Source organism: Schistocerca cancellata, chromosome 7, assembly GCF_023864275.1.
Source record: "Schistocerca cancellata isolate TAMUIC-IGC-003103 chromosome 7, iqSchCanc2.1, whole genome shotgun sequence".
Lineage (NCBI taxonomy): Eukaryota > Metazoa > Arthropoda > Insecta > Orthoptera > Acrididae > Schistocerca > Schistocerca cancellata.
The window spans coordinates 203,672,382-203,700,340 of NC_064632.1; the positions used below are offsets into that span (position 1 = coordinate 203,672,382).

Genomic DNA, 27,959 nt, shown 5'->3' on the forward strand with positions numbered 1-27,959 from the left:
CATTCTAGTTAATTGTTAATGAGGGCCAAGAGTCTGATTGTTTATTTAAAAGCAGATCACTCTCTAAAAAGTCAAAATATCACAGGACAGCTCCCAGTGTATCACATATGTAGATGAAACTATTCATACTTACTACTAGGACTGTTGATATTTTTAAAAAATTTTAGAAAGCTGAAATATCGATATTTAAAAAAATATCATTAGATGCTCTTGCCATATTGAAAAATTTCTGTAAAGCAGATTGACAATCCTTACCTTCAATGTACAAAGGTGTCGCAAGCAGTGGGTGACATTCAACATAAATCCGAGTCCTTGCTATACACAGTGTTCAAACAATCAGTGGATATGGACCACTACAATATGATATTGTAGCACTCTCTCCTAGGCCATGCTAATACTCTGCTAATCCTGTCCACTAATGTCTGGCCGAGGCTGGCAGGAGTGGCACTTGTATTCTCTTCGGCAAAGGGGTGCTCCTGTCGTGGTGCGGTCATAATCAGCGCACCGTTGGCCGACGTAGTTTCACCGCCTTCTCTGCCCTTGCATTCTTCATCTTTGTTCTGGTGCTTGTGGTTATGTCAGAATGCTTAACACTAGGAAGATTATAATTATTTTACAGAAATTCATTTATTAACCTACATATGCTTTTGTTCTCAATTATGTTTAATTATCAGTTGTCAATGGTGTAAATTTGACAGTTTGTATTTTCTTTAAAGTAATTTGTAAGTATTTGTTCTCTTACTTTGTGAGCACATCATTTTTGAACAGTTGTTACAAAGGTCTTATATATAAAACTAATCATAGTACTCTAATGAAACTGTACTGAAAACTATGAGAGTCAAATAAAAACTTATTAATGGTTGCACGATGTTTCATACTTATGAACGAGTGTAGTGATAATTTTGCATTCTTGGTTCTGTAATGCTTCATTGTAGAACTGGTAAGAAGATGCCTTGGAATTTCCAATTTCGCAGGTCTTTTGTTCATTTAAAACTCTGTCTGACTGATCCGCTAAATGGATGTAAATCAGACTATGTATCATAGAATGAAAATATGTGAGCTTGTGTGCTCTCAGGTGGCATGATTGGTTGTGAATAATTATATCTGCTGTCAGTTTATGGAAAATATCAAATATGTGTTCAAATTTTTCATTTGAAATTTTTAAATCCAAAAAGTTTATGCTTTTATTTTTTTCCTCTTTCCATAATGAAATTAATCTTTGGATGCAAACTGTTGAATTGTGGGTATGTCATAATCACGAGCATTGCTAATGTATCCAACATATAATGCTTCCATTTTAGATACTTGAACATAGCCTAAGACCCAGATTGTATAACCGTACATGAGATAAAGAGAATGGCAGTGAGGCATCATGAAATCATTCAAAAAATTCATTGCAGTTGCAGACCCTATCGCATTAAAAATTATAGAATCACTGCTTAGCCAGACACAGGGTAAAGTACTACAGTATCAACACATCAAAGTGAAGATACTGAATGCCACAGAAGCCATCAAGTTAAACAAGCAATGTATATGAGACAATATCACAACAAAATATGCCAGGCTCAAAACAAAAAAACAAATCTTGTGTGGTACAACTTATAAGAAAACAGTGTGAGCATAATTGGGTGAACAGTGAAATCTGTGATAAATTTAAATGTAAGAACAATTTAAATGTTAAACTATATTTAGCTCATTTAATCTTGCTAGTGTCCTATCATCCCTACAGCCAAATCCCATTTATCAGCAATTGATAAATTTATGGGTTATATGGGTTCAAACTCTGGTACTGTGCGCTGCGAAATTTGAATCCCCCCCCCCCCCCCCCTCCCCCCGATAGCATACTTAAGCACCTGCCTCGCGCTCAGCCAGCAGTCTAACATCGCATACATCTCAGGACATATCACCTCAGACAGCGTATTGATTTTCATGTTTCTATTCCAGTGGACGTGGTTGTCTTGTATGGTTCGTACTCTGTTGTCTGTTCTTGCTGTGTCGTAATGTCCTCCGTTGGTCGTGTCGATCCTCTCCTGTTGTGTTGTTGTTCGCGGGCTGCTCCGTGGGTCCCCGCCACATTTCCGTTACAACACAAACATTTAACTAAGATATAAAAAAGTTAAAAAGGTGCATCCAAGAAAAAGATATAAGTACACTCAGTGAAAATAAACGCCACATGCAAAGTAGCTTCAGGTTCTCCCTCAAGGTAGAATATCTGATCAACAGTAGAATCACTGCCATAGAAATGAGTGTACTAAACAAGATCCTCAAATTTAACATACAACTCCACTTTGGAAACTGATTAAAAATGTTATTGCAAACACTAAAGTAGCACTTGATAAGGCATAGTTGCCACATCATGCGCAAAACAACACTACTTGCAAAATAGCAAAAATAATACAAACACAAGTAAAATGAGAAAGTAGGATCAATATAAGAGCAAAGGACAGTAATGTCATATGTCATATTAACAATGATTTTGAAGAACATAATGCAATTCATGCAAAATCGAGTAAAGGAAATAGATTGATGATTGTGTCTGAAGAAAATTACAGTAGAATCATACTAGAGTTTTTGGACAAAATAATATTAAAATTATCATCCAGCATCCAGCCAACAAATATAATGTACAATTAAAGAAAGCACTGAAAGGATGTAACTTCATAATTACAGAAAAAGACATAAAAGATTCCATAATAATGATCACAACACCACCACCACTGCAAGCCCAGCCCAAGATACATAAAGAACAACTCCTGAATCGTCCAATCATTGACATAGTTAACAGCCCAGCAAATGCTGTCAGTAAAAAACTCAACATACTTCTTAAGAAGTGATACACATATGAAAAAGAATACACTACAAAAAATTGTCGCAATATTCTCAATAAAGTTAAAAATATAAAAATAACTGAAAATGGAGCATTCTTATCTCTCGATATTTCTAATGTGTACATGAACATTCCAGTAACAGAGACTGTAGAAATCATTAAAAACAACTTTCTCAAATATAAGAAAATCACTCAAGTAGAAGTTTGTGAAATAGTAGAACTTTTACAATTAATCACTTCTCATTTCAGAACAAACTTTATTTACAAGAAGGGAGGGTAGCAAAGGGCTCATACCTAGTGGATACATTAACTGATATTTTTTTAAGAAAAATGTTTTAACAAGTTCATTCGAACAGCCAAAAAAATCCTTTATTACTACAGATATGTTGATGACATTTTAATTCTATTCAATAGCATCTAGAAGAGAGTAACATCACACATTCACAATTCAACAGTTTGCATCCAAAACTTAACTTCACTGTGCAAAGAGAAAAAAGTAAAAACATAAACTTTTTGAATTTAAAAATTTCAAACAAAAAATATGAACTCACATTCAATATTTTTTGTGAACCAATGACAGTAGATATAATTATTCACAGTCAATCATGCCACTCAAGAGCACACAAGCTCACATATTTTCATTCTATAATACATAGACTGATCAACTTATCACTGGAAAAGAAAAAACTGAAAAAGAACTAGGTTTCTCCAAAATGTGGCATTTTAACAGTTATCCTAAGAATGTAGTGGACATGTTATTCAAAAAGAAAACCAACCAGACACATGCAATCTCACAGATGAAATAAGTTTAAACTGAAACACAAATGAACTATAGAAAAATAAAGTACTTGTAAGGTCATATCTAGGTATTACTTCCGACACGATTACTCAGTGTTTCAAGAATACAAAATTATACACCATCTACAGAAGCACTGACAATGTACAATGATTATTGAGACAGATACCACGGAAATCAGAGCTGTTTTTGCAAATGGCCATCTACAACATTAACTGTAAAGAATTCTCAAAATTTTATATTAGACAAATAGGAAGGAAAGCAATTTAGAGAATACATGACAATAAGTGACAATAACCCATCCACATTTGCTGCACATTTAAAAGAAACCAATCACAAAATATCTAATATAGATGGATCACGTCAAATATTACATACGTTACAGAAAGAAAAAATCATGGATGTAATGGAAGGACAGACAGAGTTTTAAATTAGCGAAAAGACCTGAAAAACTGGAAGTTCCAAGACAGCTTTATACCAGTTCTACTACAAAGCATTACAGAACCATAGAATGTAAAATTATCGCTGTGTTCATTAATAAATATGACTGTAATATGAAACGTCATGCAACCATAAAGAAGCTTTTATTCGACTCTCATATTTTTCAGTACTGTTTTGTTAGAGTATTGTTGTCGGTTTTATAAATATGATCTTTGTAACAACTATTCAAAAGTGACATGCTCCCACCATAAGAGTACAATATTTATGAGTTTCTTTAAAGAAAATACTTACTGTTTTACACTGGTGGTGAACGATAATTAAATATAATTGAGACCAAAAGCAATATATATATATATATATATATATTGCTGCACATTTAAAAGAAACCAATCACAAAATATATATATATATATATATATATATATATATATATATATATATATATATATATACCTAAAAACAAAGATGATGTGACTTAGCAAATGAAAGTGCTGGCAGGTCGACAGACACACAAACGAACACAAACATACACACAAAATTCAAGCTTTCGCAACAAACTGTTGCCTCATCAGGAAAGAGGGAAGGAGAGGGAAAGACGAAAGGATGTGGGTTTTAAGGGAGAGGGAAAGGAGTCATTCCAGTCCCGGGAGTGGAAAGACTTACCTTAGGGGGAAAAAGGGACGGGTATACACTCGCGCACACACACACATATCCATCCATACATATACAGACACAAGCAGTCACTCCTACCCTTGTAACCGCCCCCGGTATAAAACCTGTCCCATGCACCCTCCCACCACCACCTACTCCAGTCCTGTAACCCAGAAGGTGTACACAATCAAAGGCAGAGCCACGTGTGAAAGCACCCACGTGATTTACCAACTGACCTGCCTACACTGTGAAGCCTTCTATGTGGGAATGACCAGCAACAAACTGTCCATTCGCATGAATGGACACAGGCAGACAGTGTTTGTTGGTAATGAGGATCACCCTGTGCCTTGGTGCACGGCCAGCACATCTTGGCACAGTGTTTCACCGTCCGGGTTATCTGGATACTTCCCACTAACACCAACCTGTCAGAACTCCGAAGATGGCAACTTGCCCTTCAGCATATCCTCTCTTCTCGCTATCCGCCGGGCCTCAATCTCCACTAATTTCTAATTTCAATTTGCCGCTGCTCATACCTCACCTGTCTTTCAACATCATCTTTGCCTCTGTACTTCCGCCTCGACTGACATCTCTGCCCAAACTCTTTGCCTTTACAAATGTCTGCTTGTGTCTGTGTATATGCGGATGGATATGTGTGTGTGTTCGAGTGTATACCTGTCCTTTTTCCCCCCTAAGGTAAGTCTTTCCGCTCCCGGGATTGGAATGACTCCTTACCCTCTCCCTTAAAACCCACATCCTTTCATCTTTCCCTCTCCTTCCCTCTTTTGTGACGAAGCAACCGTTTGTTGCGCAAGCTTGAATTTTGTGTGTATGTTTGTGTAGGGAAGGAGAGGGAAAGACGAAAGGATGTGGGTTTTAAGGGAGAGGGTAAGGAGTCATTCCAGTCCCGGGAGCGGAAAGACTTACCTTGGGGGGAAAAAGGGACGGGTATACACTCGCACACACACAGTCCCGGGAGCGGAAAGACTTACCTTGGGGGGAAAAAGGGACGGGTATACACTCGCACACACACACACACACACACACACACACACACACACACACACACACACACACACACACACATATATATCCACAACTTCTTCACTTTTGAAAACCAGACATACCAACAATTAAAGGGAACAGCCATGGGTACCAGGATGGCTCCCTCGTACGCCAACCTATTCATGGGTCGCTTAGAGGAAGCCTTCTTGGTTACCCAGGCCTGCCAACCCAAAGTTTGGTACAGATTTATTGATGACATCTTCATGATCTGGACTCACAGTGAAGAAGAACTCCAGAATTTCCTCTCCAACCTCAACTCCTTTGGTTCCATCAGATTCACCTGGTCCTACTCCAAATCCCATGCCACTTACCTTGATGTTGACCTTCACCTGTCCGATGGCCAGCTTCACACGTCCGTCCACATCAAACCCACCAACAAGCAACAGTACCTCCATTACGACAGCTGCCACCCATTCCACATCAAACGGTCCCTTCCCTACAGCCTAGGTCTTCGTGGCAAACGAATCTGCTCCAGTCCGGAATCCCTAAAGCATTACACCAACAACCTGACAACAGCTTTCGCATCCTGCAACTACCCTCCCGACCTGGTACAGAAGCAAATAACCAGAGCCACTTCCTCATCCTCTCAAACCCAGAACCTCCCACAGAAGAACCACAAAAGTGCCCCACTTGTGACAGGATACTTTCCGGGACTGGATCAGATTCTGAATGTGGCTCTCCAGCAGGGATACGACTTCCTCAAATCCTGCCCTGAAATGAGATCCATCCTTCACGAAATCCTCCCCACTCCACCAAGAGTGTCTTTCCGCCGTCCACCTAACCTTCGTAACCTCTTAGTTCATCCCTATGAAATCCCCAAACCACCTTCCCTACCCTCTGGCTCCTACCCTTGTAACCGCCCCCGGTGTAAAACCTGTCCTATGCACCCTCCCACCACCACCTACTCCAGTCCTGTAACCCGGAAGGTGTACACAATCAAAGGCAGAGCCACGTGTGAAAGCACCCACGTGATCTACCAACTGACCTGCCTACACTGTGATGCATTCTATGTGGGAATGACCAGCAACAAACTGTCCATTCGCATGAATGGACACAGGCAGACAGTGTTTGTTGGTAATGAGGATCACCCTGTGGCTAAACATGCCTTGTGCACGACCAGCACATCTTGGCGCAGTGTTACACCGTCCGGGTTATCTGGATACTTCCTACTAACACCAACCTATCCGAACTCCGGAGATGGGAACTTGCTCTTCAATATATCCTCTCTTCCCGTTATCCACCAGGCCTCAATCTCCGCTAATTTCAAGTTGCTGCCACTCGTACCTCACCTGTCATTCAACAACATCTTTGCCTCTGCACTTCTGCCTCGACTGACATCTCTGCCCAAACTCTTTGTCTTTAAATATGTCTGCTTGTGTCTGTATATGTGTGGATGGATATGTGTGTGTGTGTGCGAGTGTGTGTATATATATACGAACACAAACATACACACAAAATTCAAGCTTTCGCAACAAACTGTTGCCTCATCAGGAAAGAGGGAAGGAGAGGGAAAGACGAAAGGATGTGGGTTTTAAGGGAGAGGGTAAGGAGTCATTCCAGTCCCGGGAGCGGAAAGACTTACCTTGGGGGGAAAAAGGGACGGGTATACACTCGCACACACACACATATCCATCCACACATATACAGACACAAGCAGACATATTTAAAGACCATATATATATACTCCTGGAAATGGAAAAAAGAACACATTGACACCGGTGTGTCAGACCCACCATACTTGCTCCGGACACTGCGAGAGGGCTGTACAAGCAATGATCACACGCACGGCACAGCGGACACACCAGGAACTGCGGTGTTGGCCGTCGAATGGCGCTAGCTGCGCAGCATTTGTGCACCGCCGCCGTCAGTGTCAGCCAGTTTGCCGTGGCATACGGAGCTCCATCGCAGTCTTTAACACTGGTGGCATGCCGCGACAGCGTGGACGTGAACCGTATGTGCAGATGACGGACTTTGAGCGAGGGCGTATAGTGGGCATGCGGGAGGCCGGGTGGACGTACCACCGAATTGCTCAACACGTGGGGCGTGAGGTCTCCACAGTACATCGATGTTGTCGCCAGTGGTCGGCGGAAGGTGCACGTGCCCGTCGACCTGGGACCGGACCGCAGCGACGCACGGATGCACGCCAAGACCGTAGGATCCTACGCAGTGCCGTAGGGGACCGCACCGCCACTTCCCAGCAAATTAGGGACACTGTTGCTCCTGGGGTATCGGCGAGGACCATTCGCAACCGTCTCCATCAAGCTGGGCTACGGTCCCGCACACCGTTAGGCCGTCTTCCGCTCACGCCCCAACATCGTGCAGCCCGCCTCCAGTGGTGTCGCGACAGGCGTGAATGGAGGGACGAATGGAGACGTGTCGTCTTCAGCGATGAGAGTCGCTTCTGCCTTGGTGCCAATGATGGTCGTATGCGTGTTTGGCGCCGTGCAGGTGAGCGCCACAATCAGGACTGCATACGACCGAGGCACACAGGGCCAACACCCGGCATCATGGTGTGGGGAGCGATCTCCTACACTGGCCGTACACCACTGGTGATTGTCGAGGGGACACTGAATAGTGCACGGTACATGCAAACCGTCATCGAACCCATCGTTCTACCATTCCTAGACCGGCAAGGGAACTTGCTGTTCCAACAGGACAATGCACGTCCGCATGTATCCCGTGCCACCCAACGTGCTCTAGAAGGTGTAAGTCAACTACCCTGGCCAGCAAGATCTCCGGATCTGTCCCCCATTGAGCATGTTTGGGACTGGATGAAGCGTCGTCTCACGCGGTCTGCACGTCCAGCACGAACGCTGGTCCAACTGAGGCGCCAGGTGGAAATGGCATGGCAAGCCGTTCCACAGGACTACATCCAGCATCTCTACGATCGTCTCCATGGGAGAATAGCAGCCTGCATTGCTGCGAAAGGTGGATATACACTGTACTAGTGCCGACATTGTGCATGCTCTGTTGCCTGTGTCTATGTGCCTGTGGTTCTGTCAGTGTGATCATGTGATGTATCTGACCCCAGGAATGTGTCAATAAAGTTTCCCCTTCCTGGGACAATGAATTCACGGTATTCTTATTTCAATTTCCAGGAGTGTATATACGCTTAGGAAATAACATGCTCCTAAAATAGCGAAAAACCTCTCTAATTTATTTTATGAGCATAGTATGCAGTCATAGGAGCAAGAATGTACATGGTATAATATACTACTAAAGAATCATCCATAAAGTAAGTTATAATGTGTGTAGTATATCTATTGATGAGACTTGTACCTCCACTGTGTGATCAAAAGTATCCAAACACTGGCTGAAAATGACTTTCAAGTTCATGGCGCCGTCCATCAGTCCTTGATGACAGCTTCCACTCTCGCAGGCATACGTTCAATCAAGTGCTGGCAGGTTTTTTGGGGAATGGCAGCCCATTCTTCACGGAGTGCTGCATTGAGGAGAGGTTTCGATGTCAGTCAGTGAGGCCTGGCACAAAGTCAGCATTCCAAGACATCCCAAAGCTGTTCTATAGGATTCAGGTCAGGACTCTGTGCAGGCCAATCCATTACAGGGATGTTATTGTCTTGTAACCACTGTGCCCCAGGCCGTGCATTATGAACAGGTGTTCGATCATGTTGAAAGATACAATCGCCATACCCGAGTTGCTCTTCAACAGTGGGAAGCAAGAAGGTGCTTTTAACATCAATGTAGGCCTGTGCTGCGATAGTGCCATGCAAAACAACAAGCAATGCAAGCCCCCTCCATGAAAAACATGACCATACCTTAACACCACCACCTCCGAATTTTACTGTTGGCACTACACAAGTTGGCAGATGACATTCACTGGGCATTCGCTGTACCCACACCCTGTCATCAGATTGCCACATTGTGTACCATGATTCGTCACTCCACACAATGTTTTTCCACCATTCAGTCATTCAGTGTTTATGCTCCTTACACCAAGCGAGGCGTTGTTTGGCATTAAGTGGCATGATGTGTGGCTTGTGAGCAGCTACTTGTTAGTAGTAGTTTATCCTGTAGTGAAGTAGAAGTGGATAGTTCCTGTGAATTATTATGGGTGGAGGTTACACTCAACAACCGAGCTAGGTTAATAATTGGCTCCTTTTACCGACCCCCCGACTCAGCAGCATTAGTGGCAGAACAACTGAGAGAAAATTTGGAATACATTTCACATAAATTTTCTCAGCATGTTATGGTCTTAGGTGGAGATTTCAATTTACCAGATATAGACTGGGACACTCAGATGTTTAGGACGGGTGGTAGGGACAGAGCATCGAGTGACATTATACTGAGTGCACTATCCGAAAATTACCTCGAGCAATTAAACAGAGAACCGACTCGTGGAGATAACATCTTGGACCTACTGATAACAAACAGACCCGAACTTTTCGACTCTGTAAGTGCAGAACAGGGAATCAGTGATCATAAGGCCGTTGCAGCATCCCTGAATATGGAAGTTAATAGGAATATAAAAAAAGGGAGGAAGGTTTATCTGTTTAGCAAGAGTAATAGAAGGCAGATTTCAGACTACCTAACAGATCAAAACGAAAATTTCTGTTCCGACACTGACACTGTTGAGTGTTTATGGAAAAAGTTCAAGGCAATCGTAAAATGCGTTTTAGACAGGTACGTGCCGAGCAAAACTGTGAGGGACGGGAAAAACCCACCGTGGTACAACAACAAAGTTAGGAAACTACTGCGAAAGCAAAGAGAGCTTCACTCCAAGTTTAAACGCAGCCAAAACCTCTCAGACAAACAGAAGCTAAACGATGTCAAAGTTAGCGTAAGGAGGGCTATGCGTGAAGCGTTCAGTGAATTCGAAAGTAAAATACTAGGTACCGACTTGACAGAAAATCCTAGGAAGTTCTGGTCTTACGTTAAATCAGTAAGTGGCTCGAAACATCATGTCCAGACACTCCGGGATGATGATGGCATTGAAACAGAGGATGACAAGCGTAAAGCTGAAATACTAAACACCTTTTTCCAAAGCTGTTTCACAGAGGAAGACCGCACTGCAGTTCCTTCTCTAAATCCTCGCACCAACGAAAAAATGGCTGACATTGAAATAAGTGTCCAAGGAATAGAAAAGCAACTGGAATCACTCAACAGAGGAAAGTCCACTGGACCTGACGGGATACCGATTCGATTCTACACAGAGTACGCGAAAGAACTTGCCCCCCTTCTAACAGCCGTGTACCGCAAGTCTCTAGAGGAACAGAAGGTTCCAAATGATTGGAAGAGAGCACAGGTAGTCCCAGTCTTCAAGAAGGGTCGTCGAGCAGATGCGCAAAACTATAGACCTATCTCTCTGACGTCGATCTGTTGTAGAATTTTAGAACATGTCTTTTGCTCGAGTATCATGTCGTTTTTGGAAACTCAGAATCTACTATGTAGGAATCAACATGGATTCCAGAAACAGCGATCGTGTGAAACCCAACTCGCTTTATTTGTTCATGAGACCCAGAAAATATTAGATACAGGCTCCCAGGTAGATGCCATTTTCCTTGACTTCCGGAAGGCGTTCGATACAGTTCCGCACTGTCGCCTGATAAACAAAGTAAGAGCCTACGGAATATCAGACCAGCTGTGTGGCTGGATTGAAGAGTTTTTAGCAAACAGAACACGGCATGTTGTTCTCAATGGAGAGACATCTACAGACGTTAAAGTAACCTCTGGCGTGCCACAGGGGAGTGTTATGGGACCATTGCTTTTCACAATATATATAAATGACCTAGTAGATAGTGTCGGAAGTTCCATGCGGCTTTTCGCGGATGATGCTGTAGTATACAGAGAAGTTGCAGCATTAGAAAATTGTAGCGAAATGCAGGAAGATCTGCAGCGGATAGGCACTTGGTGCAGGGAGTGGCAACTGACCCTCAACATAGACAAATGTAATGTATTGCGAATACATAGAAAGAAGGATCCTTTATTGTATGATTATATGATAGCGGAACAAACACTGGTAGCAGTTACTTCTGTAAAATATCTGGGAGTATGCGTGCGGAACGATTTGAAGTGGAATGATCATATAAAATTAATTGTTGGTAAGGCGGGTACCAGGTTGAGATTCATTGGGAGAGTCCTTAGAAAATGTAGTCCATCAACAAAGGAGGTGGCTTACAAAACACTCGTTCGACCTATACTTTAGTATTGCTCATCAGTGTGGGATCCGTACCAGATCGGGTTGACGGAGGAGATAGAGAAGATCCAAAGAAGAGCGGCGCGTTTCGTCACAGGGTTATTTGGTAACCGTGATAGCGTTACGGAGATGTTTAACAAACTCAAGTGGCAGACTCTGCAAGAGAGGCGCTCTGCATCGCGGTGTAGCTTGCTCGCCAGGTTTCGAGAGGGTGCGTTTCTGGATGAAGTATCGAATATATTGCTTCCCCCTACTTATACCTCCCGAGGAGATCACGAATGTAAAATTAGAGAGATTAGAGCGCGCACAGAGGCTTTCAGACAGTCGTTCTTCCCGCGAACCATACACGACTGGAACAGGAAAGGGAGATAATGACAGTGGCACGTAAAGTGCCCTCCGCCACACACCGTTGGGTGGCTTGCGGAGTATAAATGTAGATGTAGATGTAGATGTACTTGACCATGAAATCCCAGTTTTCTCACCTTCTGCCTAACTGTCTTAGTACTTGCAGTGGATCCTGATGCAGTTTGGAATTCCTGTGTGATGCTCTGGATAGATGTCTGCCTATTACACATTACGACCCTCTTCAACTGTGGGCAGTCTCTGTCAGTCAACAGATGAGGTTGGCCTATACACTTTTGTGCTGTACATGTCCCTTCATGTTTCCAATTCACTGTCAAGTTGGAAACAGTGGACGTAGGGATGTTGAGGAATGTGGAAATCTCGCGTACAGGCATACGACACAAGTGATGCCCAGTCACCTGACTACACTCAATGTCAATGAGTTCCATGGAGCACCCCATTCTGCTCCCTCACGATGTGTAATGACTGCTGAGGTCACTGATATGGAGTAGGTGGCAGCACAATGCACCTAATATGAAAAACGTATGTTTTTGGGGATGTCCATATACTTTTGATCATGTCGTGTATGTCAAAATCATATGTGTCACTAATATATACAATGTATAATGCTTCCATTTTAAACACTTGAAAATAGACTAAGGCCACAATTGTGCAATTCTACATGAAATAAAGGGAATGGCAGCTGAAGGTATCATGTAATCATTAAAAAAATTTGTTGCAGCTGCAGACCCTATCGCATTAAAAATTATGAATTGAAAGTGATTTATGTTATCGGTAACAGTATAGGTAGTACTTTTGTTAATAACTAGTTTCATAATGGAAAAAATAAAAGGCATTCATATTATGTGAGCTATAAATTGAAAGAAATAGCTTATGCAAAAGAATATGGGAACAGAGCAGGATTTCGGCTCTGCCAACAGAAAACCCAGTCATGACTGATGGGCCAGCAGAGAACAACTCAAAGAAATGAGGGAAATCAAATGAGCAAATAGAGGACTGAATGCAAAATGGCCAAAACTAGAAGATGGCATATTGAACTGGATTCAAGGACACTGTCAAAATGGCATTTGAACTGATACAAAAATGATTCAAATACAACCATTTAAGCTACAACTACAGTGAAACTTAAGACTTCAAGGGTGGAGTTTGTTGGTGCTACAGGTTCATGAAGCATCATGGACTTAGCATGCAAACCAAAACCAAAATAGCTCAGAAAATGCCACAAGAGTATGAAGAGAAAATATTGTCTTTCCATTACCTTATTATTCAACATTGAAAGAAAAGCCGTGTGGAACTAAGCCAAATAGCGTATATTGACAAAACTCCTCTGACATTTAATGTGCCGGGTAACAGAACTGTTGTCATGAAAGGTGGTAAAACAGAAAATATAAAAAAAAAAGTGGACATGAAAAAATGCCCTACACCATTGTCTTTTTGTGTTGTGCTGATGGTACTATGCTTAATCCAGTGATCTTTTTCAATACAAAACAATGCCAAAACTTTCTGAAATACTGGGGGGTGTTGTTTTTCACATAGACGACAAGGGTTGAGTGGATTAGGCTGGTATGAAATTATGGATTAACAGAGTGTGAGAGAAAAGAAAAGGTGATTCATGAGTTTAGTAGTTATTTGAAAAATTCTGTGAAAGAAAAATTGAGACAGGGAAATACAGAGCTTGCTGTTATTCTGTGATGACATACTTCACAATTGCCACCTCTTGATGTCTCGATAAATAAACCGTTTAAAGTGCGTATGAGAGAGGAATGGAACAAATCGATGATGGATGAAACCCAACACGAATTCACACCTAGGGAGCTTTAAAACAACCTACAATCAAACAAGTGTGTCAGTGGATAAACAGTTGTGGTCTAGGGTGGAGATGACTTTATTGTTAAATCTTTCAAGAAGTGTGCGATAAGTAATGCTGTCAGTGTTAGTGAAGACCATCTTATATATGAAGATGTCAACATCGAGGAAGAGGAGGAGGAGGAGGAGGAGGAGGAGGAGGAAGAAGAAGAAAGTTCAGATGACGATTTTCAGGGATTTTATAAGTCAGTTCGCTTTTTTAAACTAAGAACTTTTTTTTAGTCTTTCTTTGCAGTCTAATAATAAAAATGGTAAAAATGTTATTTTTAAAAGAAGCTACTTAAAAATTAAGGCGCATCTTATAATCTGTAGTGTCTTATAGTGCGTAAAATACAGTATTGTGAAGGTGCAAAGTTCTGAGCCTGCAGTGAGTTTTTGGTAAAAAAACACAGTCCTGACTCCTATTTTAGGTCAATGCACTGTGCACAATGAGTTTCCAGTGAATGAATTGCACCTGTAAAGTGTGAAGTTGATAGTATGAAAAAATACATAACTGCACCTGCCAAATGTCTCCAAGGACTAACAATTTTTCAGCCTTCATTTACTTTAGACATGGCTCTAGGTGGAAATCAGAGGATATCAAATGTGCTGAATAGAGTGGACATTCCAAAATTGATAATTTAGATCCCTTAGAGAAATTCAATAATTATGAACTGTAGGACAGGATTTAGGTGGGAATGTTTAACTGGGGGCTGTGCAAGTGTGGGCTCTTAAATGACTATAATTTCATTTTACTAACAGTATGAATCATGCATTTACCAAGAGTGCATGCTGAAGACAAAACAGACCTGGAGTTAGTGCTCAGTTTTCCAAATGCCCTAGTGTCCGACATAATGATAAATTCAGTAAAATAAAATCTTGTCCCATGATAATAATAAAGCCTTAGTGGGGCACCAATGGATACACAGTCACAAAATTTTAGGCTAATATATATATATATATATATATATAAAAACAAAGATGTTGTGACTTACCAAATGAAAGTGCTGGCAGGTCGACAGACACACAAACGAACACAAACATATATATATATATATATATATATATATATATATATATATATATAAAAAGAAAGATGATGAGACTTACCAAACAAAAGCGCTGGCAGGTCGATAGACACACAAACATACACACAAAATTCTAGCTTTCGCAACCAACGGTTGCCTCGTCAGGAAAGAGGGAAGGAGAAGGAAAGACAAAAGGATATGGGTTTTAAGGGAGAGGGTAAGGAGTCATTCCAATCCCGGGAGCGGAAAGACTTACCTTAGGGGGAAAAAAGGACAGGTATACACTCGCACACACACACATATCCATCCACACATACACCATATATATATATATATATATATATATATATATATATATATATATATATATATATATATATATATATATATATATATATATATATATAACGGGAAAGTGCTGGTAGATAGGCACAATAAAAAACACACAAACACACACACAAAATTTCGAGCTTTCGCAACCCCCGGTTGCTTCGTCAGGAAAGAGGGAAGGAGAGGGAAAGATGAAAGGATGTGGATTTTAAGGGAGAGGGTAAGGAGTCATTCCAATCCCGGGAGCGGAAAGACTTACCTTAGGGGGAAAAAAGGACAGGTATACACTCGCACACACACATATATCCATCCACACATATACAGACACAAGCAGACAGATGGTCTTCACAACTGGCTTCCTAATGCTGTCCTGTCCTTCAGACTATCCATTGTCGTGCTGCACCACCACAGCTAACCTCATTGTGTCCACTGAACTCACATAAGTGCATGCCCTAGTGGCGGTAGGGATAAAAGAGTTGTGCTGTTGTCAACCATTAAGTGGGGATGGAAAACAGGTGTGCTGTAAGGTTGCCTCAAAGTCTTCAACCATCACAGGAAGAGTGCCAAATGGGACTCTCTCTTGAATATCTGTGGTGCTACCTCAAAGAAGGGAATAAGTTTGTGTCTCAAGTGGTCACTGGAGACGGGTAATGGTGTTATGACATCAAACCTGAGTCAAAATGATGAGGGCTCCAAGAGAACCATGGAAAATCACTACAAACCAAGAAATCCAAGCCCTTCCACACAAGTTTGGGATAGATTACTCTCATCTTATTCCTTGACCAAAAGGCCACCTTCTTATTGGCTTCTGCAGCATGGTTCATTGACGAAGACTCAGCGATACTCACGAACCTTGACTGCCCTTTGCAAGCCAATCAAATCAAAATGATTGGGGCAGCTCCACCATAGGTTCATGCTGCTCCACGACAATGCAAGGTCCTTTCAGCAAACACAGTTAAGAAGGTCTTGCAGACAGTCAAATGGGAGGACTGCAGTCACCCTACGTAGGCTCTGGACCTGTCTTCCTTTGGTTATGCCATTTTTGGTGAGCTTAAGAATGCTCTGAGAGGAAAATTATTTACCTTAGAAGAGGATGTGAGGCAGTATGTACAGAACTGGATTTCAATTTTATGAGATGATCATTCACTGCTTTGTCGCCATGGGGAAAGTGCCTCAACAGTGTTCCAATACATTTGAAGTAAAGTTAGAAGTTCCTGTTTACAGACCTGTGGCACTTTGTTTGTAATTTCCATCACGATTATTTCATAAACATTCTTTTCTTTTAGTGTTCATAATACCGTTGATAAAATTTCTGGTGCTGATAGACTTATACTATATTAATAAGCCAAAACATTATGACCACTGCCAACAGTGACGTTAGATGCCCCCTGGTGGCATTATGGACACATGACATGGTAACAACAGTTCGTAAGTGGAACAGACACGGACCGGGGATCACTTTAGTGAAGATATAGGCTTAAAATGGGGAAATTCATTGAGTTAAATGACTTTGACAAAGGGAAAATCAGTATTACATGGAGCTTGTGAACGATTATCTTCAAAACAGGGAAACTGGTTGAATGTTCACATGCTATTGTTGTGATTATCTAAGGGAAGAGGTTGGAGGACAGTGAAACTACCACTAGGTGCTAAAAGGTTGGATGTCCATGAGTCTTCACAGAATGTGGGGTTTGGAGACATGTCTGCCCTGTAAAGTAGGATAGATGGTGAACTTTGGCATCTCTGCCAAAAGAGAGCAATGCTGGTACAAACACAAGTGTTTTGGAGTACACCGTTCATCACACATTTTTGAATGGGGAGCTCCACATTAGACAAACCCTGTGTGTTCACAGGTTGACCCAACAGCATAGTCAATTACGATTGCAGTGGGCGTGGGACCATTGGGATTCGACCATCGATCAGTGGAAATGTGCCAGCTCTTTGGATGAATCATGTTTGTGCTGCACTAGGTCTTTGAGGTGCATGGTGGCTCGAAGTGTGCAGTGCACCACAGCTACAGGCATGTGTGAGCAGTATTATGTTGTGGGAGACATTCTCCCATGCTTTGCATGGGGCCTGTGGTAGTAATTGAAGGAATGCTGTCAGCTGTGAACCACCTGCATCCCCTCATGCTTGTGTCTTCCCTGACAATGATGTCATCTTTGAGCAGTATAATTCTCCATTCCTTGGAGCCAGAACCATGCTACAGTGGTTTGAGAAGCATTATAGTGAACTCACATTGACATCTCAGCAACCAAATTTGCCAGCCATAAATCCTATGGAACCCATCTGGGTCGCTATTGGGTGCCACCTTTGCATAAGCAAATCGGCGCCCCGTTATTTACATGAATTACGTGACCTATAAGTAAATATCTGATGCCATGTACCTCCACAAACCTACCAACAAACTGTCAGATTCCTGATATGCAGAATCAGTGATGTATTTTGTTCCAAAGATGGACAAACTATCTATTAAGCAGGTGGTCATAATGTTTTGGTTCATCAGTGTATTTTATCCGGTACCTACTATTTTTTAAAAGTAGTGCTAGTTTATGTATATACACAATATCTCACAAGCAGTTCCTTATTTTTTGTTAATTGTAATCAATTTTTTTAACATTTTTCATCTAGGACCAAACATGTCTCCAAGTAGCTGGCAGATTGTAGTGAAAGACCGTGAGAGTAGAGTTCTGGTTGCTAAGGGCCGAGATCTGTTTATACTTATCCGATCTGAGCTGCAAGCCAAACCAGTTGTAAGTATATTTTATGTTTTCAATAAAAGTAAAATTGAGACAGAGTTCACACATCATCTTCATTGTGAATTCTGAATTATAATGTTTGTACGCCAGGGTTCCTAAAAGTGACCCTAACACTTAAACAATTCCATTTATATTATTCTAAGATCATTTATTATTTAGCTGGCTTCAACCCGAAGGCTTTTCTGAACACTGCTGGTTTGAATTAGGCATGGGCCTACTGAAGGTGGTGTCCCATAATCTTCCACTGACCTGAACTGATATATGCAGCCAGTTACCGGGGGCCCTGATGTTTATTGTGGACTCCAAATCATTGTGAAACTTGGCATTTGTCACATCAACAAATCATTGGCAGAGGCGAAAAAAAAAACAATAAATGAGAGAAAAACATCCAAAGACCAAGTGGGGATGAATGTGTAATCTGGCTATTGTCCAGTGGGCCACATACGCATCAGTGAATATACAAAAATATCTATTAATGACTGATGGTTGGCACATAGTAACATGTAACAATAAAGAGACCTTACTAGATATTGATCAGCTACCCTTTTTCTAGTTAAAGCACTCATTCTCATGACAACCAGACAACAGATGAACATTCCTATCCACACCTGTGTCAATACTGACTGTTTATGAGTGGATGCCCAGACTGACAGGAATGGGAAGGGAAAGGAGGATTTGCAAGAATATATGGTAGGGATCATTTATACCCGTGTAGTTCAAAGATCATGGAGCTGGAGGGTTGAGTTTAGAGGGGGCTTGGGGCAAATCATATGGGATACTGAAGCAGCTGTTAAATCATTGGTATCTGATGTTTACAGTATAGCATGTATAGGAATTGGCTGGCATTGTCATGATAGACAACAGTTTGGTGATGGTCACTCATATCGGTGGTCTCTTGGTTGTTATCCCAAAATAGAACAGATTTCAATAATGTCAACAAGGCTGATAGATAACTTGGATACTTTCACCTGTGGCCCTATCTTTTGTGGTATGGGAAATGCCTGTGACTGGATGACAATTTTCAGAAACTTCCTGCATTCCGCCACCTCCACCACAGTAAGAACTAATATTCTTGAATGTCCTCTCCACATTTCCAACACTGTGTCAACCTATCTTCGAAGAAGACCTCATCTTAATCTCAAACCCATGTGTTGGACTTCTAAAGGGCCTTCCTTCCTTCCTTCATTTGTTCGCTGTACTGGATGCATTTCTTTGCCATTCATCGTACTGACCAGGACCAACCAAAAGCACACCATAATCTTGCTTCAGACAGGTCCCACCTCCCTCTAAGCATTGTCTTTCATCACTAATGCCCAGCCCCTCACTGATAGCCTTCTAAGAATTCCTCACCTTCAACTTTGAAACTTTCCTTTGCCATATTCCTTCCCAGTAAGCTCAACAACAAAACAATGGAATGAACAGCTATCCATAATCTTAAAATCAGGCATGATCATGTTGTTCTTTCAGCAGACAAGGGCTTCACCACTTTGCTCATGCATCAATGACTTTTTGCCTGAAGGTATCTGTCACCTTGCTAATACTTACAAGCTTTACCATTATAGTCCATTGCACAAGTACAACTTGACATCTCACAGCTCCTTCATACACAAGGTCCATCCAAAAAGCTGTCACAATAATCCATGTTCTTCCTCTCACCAGAAACATCCTGTACACTCACATTTTACCTGCAGCAGCCATAGCTTGACAAACATAATTTCACTGGTTTCCTTAGTGGTTGCGCCATTGTGACCAGTTACAGTACTGTCACTGAAAGAAACTCTTTTTCCTCATTGATCTCCGAGCAGTTGTCCGGTGTCCTTTCTCACACTCAAGACAGTCCTCCTGCACTGACTTTCCACAGCTCTTTTCCATTACCATCAGGCTCCTGCTAGATCCTCATATACCAACATCCTCTGTGCCCACAACCACGCTCTTGTAGAAAACTTTATTTTCCAGAGCCCTCCTTGTACTAAAACCACCACCTTCTTCCTAATGCTGTTGACCAACCTCATTATGAGCTGTAGTTATTTCTGCGTTGATGCCCTGATATACCTACAAGTCTGTAGGACTTCCATGGTTACCAGCATGGTACCATCTTATGGTAACTCCAAACCAACCCACAGCAAGAGGAATCTGTCACATCCACTCTACTCTGAACAAACCCTGTCCAGTTCAATTCAGGAATGACAATGTCTCCTTTTATTTATTTATTTTTTCCAGAGACTCATCACCTACTCTCAATCCACTTCAGTTGATCCTACTCAAGTCATCAAGTTATCTTCCTAGCTGTTGATAGCCACATATCAGGTACCTCATGAAAACATCTGTCCATATAACACACAACAGTCAGGAAGGTACCCAAAGGCACCACTTTAGCAGTGGGTTGCAAAAATTATACATATGTGCCAATGATCTTGTCAGATGGTCAAAAACCTGCTCAACTAATCCAGAAACATATTTCCGGTGTCATTTCATCCTGTGTTATCAATAAATCTACCTCCCGCCATGCCCTGAGTTGAAGGGTTTCCTGCTTGATATCAGACATCATCACCCAAAGCAGTATTATGTTGCCCACCCATCTACACAGTGTCCTAGGCCATACCTATATCAACCATGCTCCCAGTCCTACATCTCATTATTCTGTGAACAAACCAGGAGCAAGATCTGTTCTGTACAACCACCTACAGCTTCCTGTTGTCATACAGCCACAGGTATTTTCTATCCTGTAAAAGGTAGGACCACTTGTGGCAGCAATGGTATTTTATTTTAAATTGAGGGCCACCACTGCCGAACTTCCACATTTTGAAAGAAATAATCTCCACTAGCTGTAGAATACTTTTTATCAAAAGTCATGACCTGTTTCATGCCCTTAGAAGATGCATCCTCAGGTAATGAAAATCATTTTTAACAGTTCATCACCAAAGTAACTGCCTTAGAGCCACTCCCCATCATTCACATCATGCTGTAAACAAATAGTGCCCTAAAAGCAGAAGTCCTTACTTAAGACAAAGGGGATAGCAGAACCATGCTGCCGTAAGCAGGAAGGTTATTGAGCTGTAGCAGGCAAGGCAGCAGTGACCACTATGCAATGGGGAAGAAGTTTAATGTAAACATCTTCTCCATCGCATAGCGGTCAGTACTGTCTTGCCTGCTGCGGCTCAGTCAACGTCCAGCTTGTATCGTGGTTCTGCTGTCTCCTTCATTTTCAATAAGGACTACCGCTTTTAGCATGTTAATTGTTTACAACATGTTGTGAATGAGGGGGAGTGGCTCTAAGACAGGTACCTTTTGGTCATTACTTGTTGAAAATAATTTTTATCACCTTAGGATGTGTCTTCTAGGTGCTGTGAAACCAGTCATGGCTCTTAATAAAAAGTGTTCCACAGCCAGTGCGGATTATTTTTCTTTCAAAAAGTAATGGTATTACAAATCAGCTGTAGTGAAATTAATGTGTAGCACTATATGTTCAGGGATTACAACTAATTAACTGTCCATCAGCATAATTGGATACTTACAGCATCTAATTACAAATTCTGCTATCCAGATGCTGAACACACTGCACACAATACCAATGACTTGAACAGTTGCTGCAGTGGACATGCTTTCCTCTCCAATATCAGCTTTTGCGAACTTTGCAGGTCAGTACTGTCATTCCTACATGCCCCCTGTTTATCAGCATCTCTAACATAAACCTCTGTACTTCTGTTAATGCTTTACCCTTTCCTCACACTTTCCTTTGCCATCATTTTCCACACCATTCCTCTCCTGCCCAAACCCCTACCCCCTATGCTATCCCACGCCTTCCCTTTCCCTACAGTATTTTATGACATTCTCTTGCTACCCATAACCTCCCCACCTACTTCCAGAAACCCTACTCCTTTCGTCCCCATCCCTACCCCGTCCCATGAGCCTGAGGCATCTGTCATATGCAGTGGGTGTTACTGAGGCAAAATGAAAGACTGTTTGGTTGTCTGTATGGTTGTGAAATAAATGTGGCATCATAAATATGATGCAGTAAATTTATTGTAGGCCAAGGGGGGCATTTCATGGTAAGGAAACCTGTCACAGCCCAAGTCCAAACATGAGCCTAGTGACAATGGGTGCAAAGACCAAAGAGCAACACAAACACAGTCAGAGGATAACACAGTTTATTATAAAGGGTACACTAGTATTGCTGTAAGGTGTTGCGACACTTATACACCAAAGTGCCTTGCAGTAGGCTTTGGCTGGCCTTCCCTCAATCCAGGTGACTAACTCACACAATTTGCAGCCACACACATCATGCTTGGTGGCTTGCAGAACACTGTAGTAGTTACTTGCCAATGTCCTGCAGTGCTAGAAAATTCCTTCCTCCTGCTACCAGCCCATAGAACGAAATGAGCCGTGCTGATGTGGAATAGGACACCTGGCATGTAATTTAACAGTGCTATTGGCACTATGTGGTATGGATGGGCTTGCAGTTGCAGCTGGTTGACTGTTATTTGCTTTGAACCATTCCTTGAAGATGGAAGGCAGAGAAGATGCTAGCCAATGTGCTCCCTGAGGTGAGCACACTTTTCTTGGTTGGGATATTGAAAGAGCCAGTCTGTAGTTGTTGAATAGTGGTTGCTGGGTGCTTCTGGGACTCGGGAGACAACAACAGACATGGTGGTCTATGGAACTGCTTCGTGAGAGCTGGTGACACCTGAGTGGCACATATTGTAGCAGTTAGAGAGATCGATGATGCATTTTCCATATCAGTTTGCAGTGAGGCTATTAAATAACATGCAAAAAGCCTGCAGATTATGTTTTCAGTAACTCTGTTTTTGAAACTTCCATGCTGTGCTGACCTAGAACCAGAACCTTGCCTTTCTTGGAAAATGCTCTTCCTGTTTGAACTAGCCAGTGATTACACGCAACCTCCAATCACAGTAGAAATTCATTCTGGAAACAAACCCTAGGTTGAGGCTTACCCATTTCTCTGTGATATCCTTTCTATCAGAACTGCTAGACGAAGAAAAAATGTGAGAGAGCTTCTTTAGTTTGGAGAGTATGGGAAAGGTACGAGCAGAATTGAAGCTGTGAGAGCAGATCATGAATTGCACCTGAATATCTAAATTGGTAAGTACATTGTCGTCAGCTAGCTTACTTCATTATGGCAGAAATTTTAATCTCAAAGAAGTCTGATAACAGCACCCTCTTTTCTATAAAGTGAAAGATTCACCGTGGAACTCTATTTTTGTCATTGTTGCAAATTGTAATAATTTTTACAGTGTGTTAAAAAGGCATTGCACACGTAGAGGAAGATAGCTAATTTATAAAAGTAGCAGAAAGTGTCCACCATTGTGTAATTCTCATAATAGGATATGATGTTTACATATTCTTAAACACAGTTTGTAACCTATGAACATTTCTGAGGAAATGCAACTACACATCTTGAATTTCTTTCTGCAGTTCAATAATAGTGTATGGGTGAGTTTTGCAAGTAGCATCCTTAATTTATCCCCACGAGAAAATAATCAGGTGGGGTTAAATAAGAAGACTGAGAAGACCACAGTCCCTTCTTAATCAATTGTCCATGGAAACATTGATTGAAAGAGTCATGGTGTTGTTGACTGTATGAGCTGTAGCATTGTCATTTTATAGCAGTTTGGTCGTCATAGTCAGTGTTTACAAATTGTTGCACTATCTGTATGTAATGCTCAGTTGTTCATTGCTGTCCCATGAAAGAATATGATGAAAATTTGGCAATATGATATTGCACACACAAAATCCTTAAGGTCAGAAAGCCATAACTTTACACAGATCATTCTTTCTTTGTCTTTGGCAACGCTCCCACTCCCTCCAACCCCCCCTCCTCCCCCCTTCTTTTTGTTGACTAAAGATGTAATGAACAGCAGATTCATGGTAACTACCAGAACAGGAATAGGTCATAGGTAATAAAAGTGTCCTTGATGTAGATAGATGGGCTGCAGGCACAGGCAATAAGCTGAAGATCTTGGTCAAAAAGTGAACTATTTTTAACTGTGATCATAAGGACTGTGCAGAGTGTGTGTGTGTGTGTGTGTGTGTGTGTGTGTGTGTGTGAGTGAGTGAAGGAGATAAAATTTGCTGCAGCCATAAAATTCCATTAGCTGTAGTTACCTTTTGGGTGTTGCTAAAGAGTGGCGACCTCACGGAGCTCAGCTTCTAGTGGCTAATTTCAGATTTGACAAACTTGCTATTCCTTTGCTGGGGACTGATCCTGTATTACCAAAGGTTTGGACAAGCCATCTTGACTAATATTATTTGCAATGGTAAAATATTGTGTCTTGAATAGCATAATCTACTGTCTGGTCGGTGAGGATAATTGCAAACTGTATGAAGAAGCAGTAGTAGTCTCCCCCTCATGATGCACTATGTGCCAATGGGAATGACAGCTCCACCATGAAAGCATTCTTGCAGGCAGTCTGTTGAGCAAGTGCTGCGCCACCGGACTTGCTTTGATGTGTGGGCCTCTGCTGAAGTCACTTTTTATATTCGTAGTTCCTCATGTGAAGAAAACGATTTCCAATCTTTTGTGGGAAAACACCCGCTATTGGATATGTATGGCATCTGAAAGGAGTAACACTCACTCTAAAGGAGACCAGCTGGAGAGGAGAGCAAAACAGGTACTACACTCCTATATACAAGAGCTAGTGAGACAGTGAGGAGAATTCCCAGAGTTTTTAAATTGTTCCACCAAGCCTATGGTTGTCGAAGAGACTGTCAACAGGATTTCAAGCAAGAGTGCAACATGTCCTATTAATACTATAACAAGGAACTGTGTTGTTTGGATCAGCAAAGGAGACATTTTCCAGAGCATAGCACGGATTTTTACTTGCGATACTGCTACCCTCAGTCAGGATGTAGCTTTCCATTTTTATATATATAATGGAGGGAAACAAGTCTGCTTATGTCTGTGTATGTGCGGATGGATATGTGTGTGTGTGCGAGTTTATACCTGTCCTTTTTTCCCCCTAAGGTAAGTCTTTCCGCTCCCGGGATTGGAATGACTCCTTACCCTTTCCCTTAAAACCCTTTTGTGTGTATGTTTATGTTTGTTTGTGTGTCTATCGACCTGTCAGCACTTTCGTTTGGTAAATCACATCATCTTTGTATTTAGATATATTTTTTCCCACGTGGAATGTTTCCCTCTATTATATATATATATATATATAAAGAAAGTTGGTGAGACTTACCAAACAAAAGCGCTGGCAGGTCGATAGACACACAAACATACACACAAAATTCAAGCTTTCGCAACAAACAGTTGCTTCATCAGGAAAGAGGGAAGGAGAGGGAAAGACGAAAGGATGTGGGTTTTAAGGGAGAGGGTAAGGAGTCATTCCAATCCCGGGAGCGGAAAGACTTACCTTAGGGGGAAAAAAGGACAGGTATACACTCGCGCACACACACACACACACACACACATATCCATCCGCACATACACAGACACAAGCAGACATTTGTAAAGGCAAAGAGTTTGGGCAGAGATTTCAGTCGAGGCGGAAGTAAAGAGGCAAAGATGTTGTTGAAAGACAGGTGAGGTATGAGTGGCGGCAACTTGAAATTAGCGGAGGTTGAGGCCTGGCGGATAACAAGAAGAGAGGATATACTGAAGGGCAAGTTCCCATCTCCGCAGTTCTGACAGGTTGGTGTTAGTGGGAAGTATCCAGATAACCCGGACGGTGTAACACTGTGCCAAGATGTGCTGGCCGTGCACCAAGGCATGTTTAGCCACAGGGTGATCCTCATTGCCAACAAACACTGTCTGCCTGTGTCCATTCATGCAAATGGTCAGTTTGTTGCTGGTCATTCCCACATAGAAAGCTTCACAGTGTAGGCAGGTCAGTTGGTAAATCACGTGGATGCTTTCACACGTGGCTCTGCCTTTGATCGTGTACACCTTCTGGGTTACAGGACTGGAGTAGGTGGTGGTGGGAGGGTGCATGGGACAGGTTTTACATCGGGGGCGGTTACAAGGGTAGGAGCCAGAGGGTAGGGAAGGTGGTTTGGGGATTTCATAGGGATGAACTAAGAGGTTACGAAGGTTAGGTGGACGGTGGAAACACACTCTTGGTGGAGTGGGGAGGATTTCATGAAGGATGGATCTCATTTCAGGGCAGGATTTGAGGAAGTCGTATCCCCACTGAAGAGCCACATTCAGAGTCTGATCCAGTCCCGGAAAGTATCCTGTCACAAGTGGGGCACTTTTGGGGTTCTTCTGTGGGAGGTTCTGGGTTTGAGGAGATGAGGAAGTGGCTCTGGTTATTTGCTTCTGTACCAGGTCGGGAGGGTAGTTGCAGGTCTCCTACCTTTCAAACTTTACAGAAGCTCTCCTGCGAAACTTCGCACGAGAGCTTCTGGAAAGTTTGGAAGGTAGGAGACGAGGTACTGGCAGAAATAAAGCTGTGAGGACGGGGCATGAGTCGTGCTTGGGTAGCTCAGTTGATAGAGCACTTGCCCGCGAAAGGCAAAGGTCCCAGGTTCGGGTCTCGGTCCAGCACACAGTTTTAATCTGCCAGGGTGTTTCATATCAGTGCACACTCTGCTGCAGAGTGAAAATCTCATTCTGGATGCAAAGTTTTTATTTCTTCTCCATGGATTTTAATTCCTACTCCAAATTTTTCTTTTGTTTCTCTTACTGCTTGCTCAGTATACAGATTGAATAACATTTGGGATAGTCTACAACCCTGTCTCACTCCCTTCCCAACCACTGCTTCCCTTTCATGCCCCTCGACTCTTATAACTGCCATCTGGTTTCTGTACAAACAGTAAATAGCCTTTTGCTCCCTGTATTTGACCCCTGCCACCTTCAGAATTTGAAAGAGAGTATTCCAGTCAACATTGTCAAAAGCTTTCTCTAAGTCTACAAATGCTAGAAATGTAGGTTTACATTTCCTTAATCTATCTTCTAAGATAAGTCATAGGGTCAGTATTGCCTCACGTGTTCCAACATTCCTACAGAATATGAACTGATCTTCTCCCAGGTCAGCTTCTACCAGTTTTTCCATTTGTCTGTAAAGAATTTGTGTCAGTATTTTGCAGCCGTGACTTATTAAACTGATAGTTCAGTAATTTTCACACCTGTCAAAAGCTGCTTTCTTTGGGATTGGAATTATCAAATTCTTCATGAAGTGTGAGGGTATTTTGCCTGCCTCATACATCTTGGTTACCAGATGGTAGAGTTTTGTCAGAGCTGGCTCTCCCAAGACTATCAGTAGTTGTAATGGAATTTTGTCTACTCCCCGGGCCTTGCTTCAACTTAACATCTTTCAGTGCTCTGTTGGATTCTTCATACAGTATCATATCTCACATTTCACCTTCATCAAAGTCTCCTTCCGTTTCCATAATATTGGCCTCAAGTACATCGCCCTTGTATAGACACTCTATATACTCCTTCCACCTTTCTGGTTCAAATGGCTCTGAGCACTATGGGACTCAACTGCTGTGGTCATAAGTCTCCACCTTTCTGCTTTCTCTCCTTTGCTTAGAACCTGTTTTCCATCTGAGCATTTGATATTCATATAAGTGGTTCTCTGTTCTCCAAAGGTCTTTTTAATTTTCCTGTAGGCAGTATCTATCTTACCCCTATTGATATATGCCTCTAGTCATCCCTGCTTAGCCATTTTGCACTTCCAGTCAATCTCATTTCTGAGATGTTTGTATTCCTTTTTGCCTGGCTCATTTACTGCATTTTTAT

General features: G+C 41.9%; 1 protein-coding gene across 1 annotated transcript in view; it reads left to right on the forward strand.

Moving 5' to 3' along the window:
• Positions 1 to 27,959, forward strand: part of LOC126092282 (vacuolar protein sorting-associated protein 16 homolog) — a 225,855-nt gene that overhangs the window by 61,547 nt on the left and 136,349 nt on the right. The window contains exon 4 of the mRNA XM_049907799.1: positions 18,129 to 18,250. Within this exon, the coding sequence (XP_049763756.1) occupies positions 18,129 to 18,250 (122 nt within the window). The remainder of the gene's footprint in view (positions 1 to 18,128; positions 18,251 to 27,959) is intronic.